We start from the raw sequence: 13,903 nt of genomic DNA on the forward strand, positions 1-13,903 counted from the left end.
GCTATTTCACTAGAAGGGTGAAAAAAGGATATTCGCGACAAATTAATGAGAGTAAAGATGGGAAGTATTTCGGCGAGATGAAGATTTATGAAGCCGATGAAATAAAAAAAATACAGCCCGTCCATCGATGGCGGCATGCAATTACAACTATCAAAACCAGAATTGATGACGATGCGGAGTCTTGGCTATACATTAAGAAATTTGTGAAATGTATCCAAAAAGATTTCATAAACAGCCCCATAACACTTATAGGCCGGTATGATTATTAGGATAGGTTAGATCTTTGTATTTAATCAGTATTTTATTTGACTATCTATATTTGTAAACAAAATAGCTTTTAAACTTTGTGTCCTTTTTGTATTTTGCATAATCAACAATATTTCAAAAGTGTTTCTTTTTTTTACAGTTGTGTTTCCCGATGACTTAACAAGATCTATACATTGTAATAATTACAATATGTTTGTCCAGAAAAGGCTATTTTCACATCATAAGAGAACAAATTTACATAAATCTAACTGTTTATTGAATACGCAGTTCGCAAATATCAATATTGTCGCGTCTGCCTTCAAAAACAGATTAGTAACATACCGATTGAACGTCACTCAGGAAGACGAGTACCTCAGTCCAGAGGCGTTCCTGAGTGATAATCAAACAGATTTATTGAAATTATTCAATTTATCATTGAAAGAGCATGATGTTTTGAGTTTTTCGCTTATTTTTTACTGCCAAAATTAGATGAAAAGCAATTGAAATCATTTAATACTAAATATATTATTGTTTGTAAGAACTCAGACTTGAATAGATTATTAGAAAAAGTTATGAATATATTGAATAAAAAAGTTTACTTCAGAAAAAGTATTTCAGCATACTCAATCTGGATGGTCATTTTTATCAATGAGTCATGTTGAAATTAACATTAATAAGTATTCTCCTATGAGAGGTGGATCTTATTTAGATCTACCACCAGCAATCAAATATTCAAAAAGTTGCATTAACATTAAAAATAAAGATAACCACTGTTTCTTATGGAGTATAGTAGCTGCATTATACCCAGCTAAGAACAACGTTTGTGTAACTAGCTCATATCCACATTATTCCAGTATACTAAATACCAAAGGAATGAAATTTCCTCTCACATTGAATGATATTAAAATATTTGAAAAAAATAATCCTGATATTAGTGTAAATATATATATGGTTTACAGAAGGATACTGTAACAGGACCCTTATATTTGTCTAAAAAGAGAAAGAAAAACCATGTAAATTTATTGTATATTGAACGTTTTAACAGTAGTGAAGGGCATTATTGTTTGATTAAAGACTTGACTCGATTAGTTCGACGTCAAGTTACTCACTATAAAGGAAAAGTTTACCTATGTGAAAAATGTTTACAATTTTTCAGTAAAGAAGCAAGATACAAAACTCATAGTTGTTCTAAAATTGTATCTGTTTTACCTGAAAAAAACTCTATATTAAAATTTGAACATTACGAGAGACAACAAAAAATTAATTTTATTATTTACGCTGATTTTGAATGTTTGCTCTTTGACTGCGATGAAAGTATTTCTACTAAAACTCAGAATCTAAAAGTACACCAACCTTCATGTTTTGCGTATTACATATGTTGTTCACATAACGATGACTTAAAAAATATGTTTCATACAGAGGTAAAGACTGTGTGCAAATGTTTGTGAAATGTTTGATAAAAGATGCTGTACGTATACATAAAATATTAAATGAAAAAAAAACCGATCACTCCATTAACCTCGGAACAAGAAGTAGAATATAACAACGCTACTTTATGTCACATATGTAAAAAATCATTGTTAAACGACAGAGTTCGAGATCATGATCATATTACATCAGAGTATAGAGGTGCGGCGCACTCGCACTGTAATTTGATGTACAGAGTTTGTCCATTCATTCCTGTTGTATTCCATAACTTAGCTGGGTATGACTCACATTTATTCATTGAAGAATTAGCGAAGTATGAAATTTCGATTAACATTATCCGAAAACAAAGGAAAAATATATGTCATTCACAAAAATAATAAAAAGTAAATATTATAAACACCCCATTCAAATAAAATTTATTGATTCTTATCAGTTTTTGAATTCTAGTCTCGACACACTAAGTAAAAATTTAACAGAAAGCGATTTTTATCATTTATCAAAAGAATTTAGCGACAAAAATAAATTTGAATTAATAAGAAAAAAAGGTATTTATCCATATGATTACTTAAACTTTTGGTCAAAATTTGATGACTCCCAACTACCCTCAAAAGAATATTTTTTTTAATAGTTTAACTAAGGAACATATTTATATCTGATGAAATGTATTTGCACGCACAAACAGTTTACAAAGTTTTCGGAATTAAATCGCTTGGCGAATATACAGACTTATACATAAAATGTGATGTTCTTTTATTATGCGATATATTCGAGAAATTTAGAAAAATGAGTTTACATTATTATAAACAAGATCCAGCTTATTATGTTAGCTCACCAAGCTTAAGTTGGGATGCTATGCTTTTTTATACCGGTACTGAACTCGAGCTTATAAATGACTTGCAAATGTATGAATTATTAGAAAAAAAAATAGCCGTCTTCAAAACAAAAAAACTATCTCAAACAAAATGCGCTTAAAAGTAACTAAAAAAAAACAATTTCAAACAAAATGCACTCAAAAGTAACGTAAAAAAACAATTTCAAACAAAATTCACTCAAAAGTAACATAAAAAAACAATTTCAAACAAAATGCATTCAAAAGTACCATAAAAAACAATCTCAAACAAAATACACTAAAAAGAAACAAAATAATGTCATGAAAACTTCTTTCTTTCTTTCTTCTCTCTTTCAAAAACCCTCTAAACTCTAAAGAAAGTTCTCTTCTTTCTTGTAACATGTCTATATTGTATAATTATTGTTATTTCGCAGTCGGTGTCGGCCGAAGTAAATATAATATTATACATTTTATATTTGAGATGTATGAGACATACTTACGTTTATGTCCCTACTTAGGCCGAAACCGACTCCAAAATAACAATAATTATACAATATAGACATGTTACAAGAAAGAAGAGAACTTTCTTTAGAGTTTAGAGGGTTTTTGAAAGAGAGAAGAAAGAAAGAAAGAAGTTTTCATGACATTATTTTGTTTCTTTTTAGTGTATTTTGTTTGATTGTTTTTTATGGTACTTTTGAATGCATTTTGTTTGAAATTGTTTTTTTATGTTACTTTTGAGTGAATTTTGTTTGAAATTGTTTTTTTACGTTACTTTTGAGTGCATTTTGTTTGAAATTGTTTTTTTTTAGTTACTTTTAAGCGCATTTTGTTTGAGATAGTTTTTTTGTTTTGAAGACGGCTATTTTTTTTTTCTTAAAATGTTTGTTTTATTTCTCAATTTTTAGTGAATTTGAAGTTTAATTACAAATTTCCTTAATACGTATAAGGACATAAATAAGACAAATAAAGAAAAGGACTTTCCTATTTAATATGTGTGTACTTCAATTCAAAAACTAATTTAGAATACACCAGATAACCACTTATCCTTTAAACAATGAAATAATTATCAAAATCGGTATACAAATTGAAAATTAACGAACTAATACATCGTAGCGTGCCTTTAATTTTGTCCAGCCGCGCGCCGCAGTAGCATTTTTCGAATGCGCGTAGTTTTTAATAATTTAATATCTTCCAAACTATTGATCAGAATTACATAGTTTAAAGGCTAATGTAATCTGCATTTAATACTCTAGCCATCAAACATATTTATTTGGATAAGGATTCATATCGAATATAATATAATAGCACCGTAAGCTTACGACGCTGTTTTTCGTGTGCAATTTAATCGAAGTTTGTTCATAATAACATGGTTTTTGTGCGACATCCATAGATGATAGATATATGCCACCTGAGACTTTTATTTAGCAAATTTAAGGATCTATAATTACTCGATACATCATTTTAATGTAGGTCATATAGTTTGACCTACGTAAGCCCAGAAAGCAAATTTGTGCTATTCATTGTAACGCGATGTAGCATTTTTCGTTTCCGCGTAATTTTATTCTTACGATATCTCCTAAACTATTAGACAGAATGATATAGTTTCAATTGCAAATATAATCTACATTAAATTCTCTTGATAATGAACATATTTATTTACATAAGGGTTAATACTGAACTTGAATAATAGCGTCGGAAATAGGGCATGAATTTAATTAATGTTTCTAAAGAAAAAAATGGTTATTGTGAGAAAACTATAAAAGATAGATATATGCTATCGCGGACTTTTATTTAGCACATTTAAAGAGCTACAATTCGCCATACATCATTTTTATGTAGGTCCTATAGTTTAGCCTACGTAAGCGCTGAAAGCAAAAATGTCCCTAATTTCCGCAACAAATTTTGAAGCTATATTCAAAATCTACTAGTCTTCTAGTTATTTTTAAAAAAAAACAAAAAAATGGGACCCACCTGCAAGCACTTCCTTTCGATTAAAATAATTTTTATCAAAATCGGACCACCAGGGGCCGAGTTTCGCGGTAACACACATAAAAAAAAAAAAAAAAAAAAAAAAATACAGTCGAATTGATAACCTCCTTCTTTTTGAAGTCGGCTAATAAGTAAAAATTAATAATCAACAGTCTCAAAAATCATTCTATTAGTCTTAATATGTTAAATACTGAGGATGCCATGTAATTTGTTGTATGAGATACAAGAAGTCTAAAATAAAAACACTGTCTGATAGAGATCACAAATCGAGATTACATTAGATCAGTCATGTTCCTAGTGGTCCGTTGTTTCTTGCAATTTACATAGCTTATAGTAATAAGTAATTCTAATATGATGTCAGTAAGTTATTATTTTAAATCTGAATTATGAATTGTTTTTAAACGGAAGGAAACGTTTTTTTTACCGAACCTTCTTACCCGACATCAATTTTTTGTTCTTAAGTATTTTTAACATAAAAAAAAACTACAAAAAAGTAAATTATTAAATGTGTTTTACACACAATGTATGAATTATCTATTAAATCACAATGAGATTGTTTTCTTTGAGGAGAGAACAGAGTAATTTCCCTCAATACAATAATACTTATTAAATATGCAATGTTGGAATGAATCTTAAACGGCGTACGGAATTTTCTTAAGGGTTGAAAACTGGCATCAGGGACAACTTTTTCTGCACTTCCTCAGTTGAATTGTCGCAGAGCAGTAGAGTGTGAGAGTATCCCATTGTAACTTGCGTTATGTTGAGGCCTTCCATTTTGGTAACTTCTCTGGGTTTCGCCGTCGACTTGTTGATCTCTCCAGTTCCCTGTGAGATGAGATTTAACCATTCTTAATTACCCATAGCATAAATTAGGTTACGGAGACGTGAGCATAAATTAATTAGGTTAGCGAGTGGCAGTGAATGTGTCCTTGTCTGAGAATCATTTTTGTCTATACCATGTATCATGTGTGTTATCTTAATTAGCTCGTGATTTAAAAAAAGTATAGTGTGGTTGTATTTGTTACTTACAAGCTCTCCATATGTGGGGGAGACTCCCCAAGCGATGAGGGAGTCATCAGCCGCAATCACAATGGATGTGTTGCTCGTGCCCACAGTACGAATGTTCCAACCTGAGAAGAAATATTTATTTAATGAAATACTATTCATACGGAACTTTAGTGAATTTAGAATGCCACTACTTTGAGTTAATCAGTTGGACTTATTGCATATAAAGCTAATAATGTAATGAATATACTTGATTTTTCATAAGAATGGTGTACAATAAGTATGAAATATGCGCACGAAATGCACAATTGAGGTTTATATGTTACCAGTAAGATCCAGGACGGGTTTGGGGTACATATTAGCTTCACCGGTTCGTTTATTCTGCCCAAACATAAACAGCATGCCTGCAATAGAGAACATTTATATGATGATATTTGATAACATTGCCTTTATTCTTCAGTTTTTATCCGATCAAGAAGGTATCCAAGAAACAAGCAGATCACCTGGAATGACTGCTACTGCTACACAACTAGAGCAAAAAAGTATAAGATTACAAAGGTTTTGTATTGATACTGACCATGTTCATTGACAGCGAGGCTGTAAGAGGCGCCGCAGAAGACTGAGCGAATGCCGCGGCCCTGGTAATCGAAGTATTTGACGAGTCGCGGCACGCTCTCATCCTTCTGCTCAGCGTGACCGAGACGACCGAACCCTCCAAAGCCCCAACTAAACGCACGCTTCTTAGAATCAATCGCCACCTACAAAAATAAAGAAAATACAGAAAAGAGACATAGTACATTGTCTATAGTATTACAACTATGATAATTAAACAAGATATATTCAGAAACTGATTAACTGATCATAATGCACAAAGTGTTGTATACTTTGAACTGAACAGATAAGATTATTATGAAAATATGCAAAATTTAATATTCTTCTTTACATTAAAATTTGGATATAATTTATTCTTTTGCTGCTAATATGTTAGTGAATGAAAGCATACCGTATGATTATTCCCGCACGAGAAGTCAACAATGTCAACATCCTTTACTGCCATCACATGTCCTTCTTTGGATTTCTCATAGAAGAATCCGATGTGCTTAGGAACTGTCTCAAAGTGATATGACAGCTTCGTAGATGAAACGAAGTATTTTCCATCTGTGTTATGTCCTAAGAAAACATAATCATAAAGTAATTTACTGTGAAAAAAGGCTATATTACAAAAACTGCAAAAATAATATGAATGTTAGAAAATGTAGCACAATACACTAAAATATTCACAAAAATTGTAAAATCTCAGCCGTCTTACTATAATTTTAAATGCGAAAGTATAGATGGATGGATGGATGTTTGTTTGAAGGTATCTCTAGAATGGCTCAACAGATCTTGATGAAATTTGGCAAAGATCTAGAATATAATTTGGAAGAACATATGGGCTACTTATAATACTTATTCTGGGCGAAAACTAATGCTAATATAACTTAAAAAAAAAGTGATAGTGAATATTTGACAGTACAGTATTTACCTAATTGGCCGAATTCAGGCAATCCAAATGAATGCAAAGTGCCATTACAATCCAGTATCATTGAGAATTCGGCACCGCAACCAACCTTCACTATTGGTGCTCCACTAAAAAAATAAAGATCATTTTGTACGACCTTCTAGTTCTAGATTAACAGATAGCCAGTCCAAGCTATGATAATATACAGAGCATAATCAGTTCAAAAACCAATCATTGCCAGTGTTTGTGGTATAAACTCAGCAGCTACAACTTACATAAATTTATTGCTTTATGTTTTTATTATAAAATGTAACAAAGATTTATATTAAACTGTTTACTTATACAACTTACGCATGTCTCACTCGTGTGGGCTCAAGTACTTGTGCGGTGGTATTCCCAATTCCACATTGTCCACATTTGTTATCACCACAGGCATAAACTGCACCCGTGTCTGAAATTTATTATTTATGTATTTAGTTTAAAATATTATATTGCGCAAGAGTTAATTTACAATATACAATTTCAATTAAAGCTTCGGCTAAAAGACATCATTTTGTTGTCGCTCAGTCTAAAATAATTATTTAATCTTCTTTAAATAGTCGTGAAATAAAACAAACACAATATTTAATGCAAAACTATTCTAACAATAAGCTTACTGTTTTGTTTCTCAACTGCAATACAAAAAAAAAACAAAAAGATTAAAACTAAAACCAGGAACTAAAAACAGTGAGATAAAATTCTTTTCATTGCATGGGTCGATATAAACTTAAGTTACCTGTAACAAACAGTGAATGATTCCTGCCAGCTGCAGCATGTATGACATTCATGCCTTTCAATCTTGGAACCAGTTCAGGTACATTTCGAGTTACAGTGTCACCAAATCCAAGTTGACCGCATGTGTTACGACTTTAAAATAGCATTACACTGTTCAAAGATGTATAAAATTACTAAAATCATATGAATTTCGAAGATGCTTTTTTGGAGTTGGTTAAAACTCTTTAAGTGAATCATACTAATATTATGAATGTGAATGTTTGTCTAACGCTAGCTCTCTGAAATTTGGCATTGATGTCAAACAGAACAGACTCTGGAAGAGTACATTGGCTACTAATTAAGTTTTTTTTATTTCTTATTTTTATTTAAAGAATAACGTAATATAAGTATATACTTGGGTATGGGTATATTCCCAGTGAAATACTTACCAAATGTGTAAACATCACCTTCTTCAGAGACTAAAATGGAATGGCCGGCACTGCAACCGCTTACTATCAGGCGGTACTATAAACAAGGAAGCTGTGGTAATTGACATTCATATTTAAAATAATAGTTAGTTAAACAAGTGAGCCTATAGATGTTTCACATCAAAAACAAAAAAGGTCTACTTATTGTACTTTTTACTCTATAGGGAATTATCTGTATCTACGCTACACACTTTAAAATCTATCAAGTACTTTAGAAAAAAGTAGTGATATATCAATCAATAATGTATACAAATGAGAAAGAATTTAATACCTTTGTACACCTAATAAAAAAAATTGTAGAATTTAAATAATGTCGTTCTTATGTGACAATACAAACCTTTCGATCAGTAAACTTGTGGAAAGTGAAGAGATTGGGCTGAGCACGCTGAGATGGAGTCTTATCTCTCTTAGCCACCATGTCCCAGGTAACAAGTCCAGCAATCATTAGAATACCAGGTGTCTTGTAAAATGTTTTCAAGAGCTCCTGCAACATGAGAATACATCTTGCATTAAATGGAATAAATACTATATTATATATTTCCAATCAAAATTCATTTCAGCAACCAAAATATATATTTAAAGAAAATAGAATATTTCAATTCCCTCAAATGTTAATTATTATAACAGGTTTTAACTGCAGTACTACTTGTGTTTTTTTACATTGACTTTTGTATATTTAATTTTGTCAATTGAACTTAAATACCTCTGGTAGCTTCTCCCTTGGTTCTTCAATAAGGGGAGATAAGTTTTGTGGTGGCTCTTGTGGAGCATGATCTGAATGGTTGGAATCACTGCTGTCATCGTCATCAGAAATAGGCCGCCGTGCTTTTCGCACCCGTGTAGGGCCACAGAGCATTGGGTTTTTGCGTTTATTATTTGACATATTCTGTGTAAAAATAATTTTTCTTTAATAAAACAGTAACTGCCTAGTACCAACCTATTATCCTTTTTCCTATCCTAATCTAATACTAATATCAGAACTTACTAACTTACTATAACTCAACTACGACTAGACTGATCATCTTCATAATATGTGGTTTTTCTTTGTAATCATGTTCTTAGTCTGTATTCTTTAATAACAACAGTATTTTTAATGTCTTTATGCTTATATACCTTATGTTTTGCTTTATAAATATTGTATCAATAAAGCGTATATAACACTGTACAATAATCAGTTGTGCAGTGCATGTAATTAACCTTCTTTTTTATTTGAATTAAGCATTGATCAAATTGTATGTATTGATTTACATGTAAAATTTATATTGAATATACCATGCGGATTAAAAATAACGTAATAAGTAGCCTACAAGTTCTTACTATATTCTACATGAGTGACAAATTTCATTAAGATCCATTGAACCATGCCAGACATACTTTCAAACAATCAAAAATACATCCATCTAAACATTCGCATTTATAATATTATTAAGATATATTAAGATTATATTTATTTAGCTTCAGGGAATTTACAAGAATTTGTATGAGGTCAAGAACCTATTGAAATGCCTATATTATACTTTCAAAGAAAACCAACAATGTTATCTTAGTGTGAATTTGGCACTCTATACATAATTTATGTTATTCAACAGTGGGATACAATAGTTATTCATAGAAACAGATCCAATGTTTGAAATTAACATATTTTTATATCCATTTGATCTATAGATTGGACCACTTAGATTGTAGATACAAGTAAATATAATAGGTTTTCCTCCTTTATAACCTACCAAATATTCTTATTACTAAAGACATCCTTACTTGAGAATTTTAACATCAAAATGACAAACCTTTTATGATGAACAAAAAATTTAATAAGACTTGAATGAAACAAGTTGGTGAAAACTAGTTACTATATCTTACTTATATTATAAATGCGAATGTTTAGATGGATGGATGGATGGATGTTTGTTTGAAGGTATCTCCAAATGCTTCAATGAATCTTGATGAAATTTTAGTACAGATGTAGAACATATTCTATGAGAACACATAGGCTACTTATGATGTTTTCTTTTAACTCTGCGCGGATGGAGTCGCGGGCGACATTATATCATACTAATATTATAAAGATGAAAGATTTGATTGTTTGTTTTTTTGTACTGAATAGGCTCCGAAACTACTAAACCATTTAAAAAAAACCTTTCACTATATACAAGGTACACTATCTTCTAGTGACAAATGCTATAATTTTTTTAATTTCGCACAGACAAACGGCTGTAAACTGCTAGTAATGTCTGATTTGTAGTGAATTCATTGTTTGTTCTCTTGGAAAACATATTTTCATCATCAGCTCACTATACATCTTGGATTGGAGCCTACCCTAAGTTAGGTTGGTGACTAAGCCCATACACAATCAACCACGCTGGTCCAGTGCAGGTTGGTTGACTTCACACACATAATTGAATTTTTTCTCAGTTAATATATGATATTGTATGGATAATTGAATTTTATTATACGATGCTCATATTCTTAGTGTAAACTATATCTATTAAAAACTACACTCTTAAGGGGTTTCTATTTTTAGGTTAATTCATGTTACGTTGTGGTAACCATAGCTTCTACTTCTAACTACACAAACCATTTTATATGCTCCTACTCACTAAGAATACCTACAGACTAGCACAGTTTATAGGCTAAATGTGCTGGTAGTTAATATTGCATTGTGTAATGTCTTGGACACTTTGCCCAAACATTTGTCTACTACAAAGTAGGGAAGCTCTATGATATTAATAACAAGAGAATGTACAATTTGAAAAAAAGGCTTGGCTCAATATTGTAACCTTGCATATTCTTTCTTCTTCTTTATTTCATCTCAAGAATTAATACTTGGCCTAGTGTGAGGATTTATATTTAATATTTTTAAAACTTTTTGTACCTTCTTTACAAAATGGCTGCAAATGTACTCCTGTTTGCAAAAGAAAATCTTTGATACCTTTTTGTAAATCTACAGTCATATACATATAAACCACAAGGAATAAACTATGTTAATAATTATGAAAACCTTTTACACTTTTAGTTCATCGCTTAGGTAGAGTTGGTAGTGAAACAGAGGTGATGAAAAACAAATTTGTTTTCAAGAAAATTGTAGATTATAAGACATGATAGGAAAAATTATATGTCATACATTAATTTGCCAAATTGCATTTACAATATAAAGATAGAACCTTTGTAATGAACATGTTTATGAAGAAAAAAGTAGGTCATTTGACATTAGACTAGTATAAACTATTTTATCTGCAATTTAAGTTTTCTTTTCTTTCTTAATTTGTTTTCAGTTTAGAGCAATAACGATTGTTTTTTAAAACATATAGTAAAAAACCTTCTCCTTAACATTTTCTTGATAAAACTACCTCTAGGTACTTATCAAAATATAAATTTTATGTACTTGAAATAAAATGCACAAACAAATGTGACTTACGCTAAGCTTTCTATAACTTGTTGAGAGATTAGATTCATTAAAATAATCATTTTATCACTTATTGTTTGCAATACGAAACATTGAAAAACAACAATAAAAATAGACCAATTTCAGTACTTTAGTACTTACGTGCTAAGAAATATATTGAAAATTGAATGTCTATAATAAGATTTATTTGTAATTTTTGGTAAAAATGGCGATACGTCACTCAAATAGGCAGTAATGAAAAAGTATAAAGTAGTCGTTAAAATTGTTGGAATCTTCAGAAATCATCTTTTAAGTTAATTTTTTTTAAGTCTCGCTAAAAGATGAATAAAGGAATTGTGTTTTAAAAAGCTTAATCTATACTGTGTTAATATTGATTTTATACAATTCATAAAATCACATAAATATAACGCCACCGACATCGACACGTGCCATGTTTATCAGAATTAAAACACAATATAAATGTGAAAAAACAGGAAGGACTTATGAAAATATGTATTTCAGAGTTTTTATTTACTTACCGGTTAAATGGAGCAACAAAACAATATAAAATAACACTGATTTCAAGAAACTCAAAGATGACCTCTCATTTACACAGCAGCGACAAAACGACAAACGACAATAGAGATACCGTGAAAAAATTACTATTATCCCACATCCCCACCCTATGTTTTCTTTCAAATAATTTTAGGTAATATTGAAAATATTGCCAGCAAATAATATTAAAAAGCGTCCGAAGCAACATTGTTTTGAATTATAATTGCCTTCCTTTTCTAATTAACCATAAAGGGGTTTGTGAGAAAGAGATAGAATATATTCGAAGCCACTGACAACTTAACATGGATTGGCTAAATGACAGAGTATTTGTGCCTATATGATTTTCGCCATTTTGGAATTGATGACTGCGTTTCTTAGCGGTCTAGGACCAAGTATAATATATTTTTTTTATCTGAATTAGCGGTGGTGAGTAATCAAACCAATTATTTACTAACTATTAGAAATTGAATTAACCGTTGGGAAAGTAAATCAAAGCGAAGCAAAAGCTGTCATTTCCAACCAATGACCTATCCATTTTAGGTGACAGTGCTAGAAACACACAGAATATTAATGGTCACGAAGTATTGCGATTGATTTTTAGACGGAACTATTTTCTTAATCTATGGTTTTTTACTACATTTACTTATGTATTTTTTCTTCTTTATGTTCTAAATATGTGATTAAAGACGGGAGAACGTAAATTATATTCGTACTTTATTTATTTGTACGTACGCCAAAACAAAATATTTACTTACTTTTGGCGCTTCCATGGTCATGTTAGACAGTCAAGAGCAGCATAGTATTTATAGGTAGCTGATAGAGTTGCTAATGCTATGGCAAATACCGTTTTCTACGGCGTTTAGGTCAACGGACTACAAAACATACGGCTTACGTTCTAAATAAACACGGCTTTTTACACGATGTACACGGCCGAGAAAAAAATTGTTTTGGCAACACTGGTAACTGAACCAAAATTGATGACCTGCAGATCAGTTCACGGTTCGCATGTGTTTCACGAATCGTCAGCTGGATCACGGCTAGGCAGATCTCAGATGAAGAATTATATAGATATGACATGCGCGTTCACCCGTAAGGGACAGATAGAGAGTACTATAGACTATACCTATATATATGTAAAAGGATTGGGGTTACCAGTTATTTGTTTTGTCCCGAAAATGAATAATTACGATATAATTTAATATATACCAATTTATATATTCCCAATTATATTGTAATTAATAAATGTAATAAATATAAAAAACAATGCGTAATTTTTGTTTATGTGACTAAGATTAGGTAAACAGATTTTTTAGTAATACTTAGTCAGGTCATAAATTCTGTCACATGTTTAATATAAAATAATTGAAACAAGTTTATTCATTATGTGACCATTTATATACCAAAATGAACTTAACAAAACATAGATTCTTATGACATTAAAGTTTATTCAAAATGACATCCGTGATTTTGAATACAGGCCTTCAATCTGCTCGGCCAGTCGTCTATCACAGCACGAACGAGGTCCATGTCAATATCGGCGGCTGCCTTAATCAAGGATGTCTTGAGTGACTCCAAAAAAAGAATTTCCCGATATTTTTTTCCCGCGTACTGCTTCAACAAAGCGCGGCATCTCTTCAGTCTTAGGTCCATTAGACGAGCATTCAAACGATGTCCTATTTTTCTTCGATATGCACGAAGCCCTAAGTCTTCATAAAAAGCTACAA

At 31.0% G+C, this 13,903-nt stretch overlaps 1 protein-coding gene across 1 annotated transcript; it reads right to left on the reverse strand.

Moving 5' to 3' along the window:
• Nucleotides 1-5,056: 5,056 nt before the first annotated feature.
• LOC123723254 (protein RCC2 homolog) lies at nt 5,057-12,951 on the reverse strand. Its single transcript, XM_045685830.1, has 12 exons — nt 12,935-12,951; nt 8,946-9,128; nt 8,580-8,726; nt 8,200-8,279; nt 7,777-7,907; nt 7,353-7,452; nt 7,026-7,129; nt 6,504-6,670; nt 6,078-6,258; nt 5,827-5,904; nt 5,525-5,625; nt 5,057-5,320 (listed from the first exon to the last, which is right to left on the reverse strand). Exons 1-12 carry the CDS (start codon nt 12,947-12,949, stop codon nt 5,150-5,152), a joined length of 1,458 nt encoding a protein of 485 aa, XP_045541786.1. The 5' UTR covers nt 12,950-12,951; the 3' UTR covers nt 5,057-5,149.
• Nucleotides 12,952-13,903: the final 952 nt, after the last annotated feature.

This window comes from Papilio machaon, chromosome W, assembly GCF_912999745.1.
Source record: "Papilio machaon chromosome W, ilPapMach1.1, whole genome shotgun sequence".
Lineage (NCBI taxonomy): Eukaryota > Metazoa > Arthropoda > Insecta > Lepidoptera > Papilionidae > Papilio > Papilio machaon.

What these genes read in the sequence shown, in the direction of transcription:
- LOC123723254 (XM_045685830.1), bottom strand. An exon ending in CCCACACGAGTGAGACATGC is followed by an intron (nt 7,130 to 7,352) that starts GTAAGTTGTATA and finishes TTATTTTTTTAG; the next exon opens with TGGAGCACCAATAGTGAAGG. An exon ending in ACCCGTCCTGGATCTTACTG is followed by an intron (nt 5,626 to 5,826) that starts GTAACATATAAA and finishes ATTTCTTCTCAG; the next exon opens with GTTGGAACATTCGTACTGTG.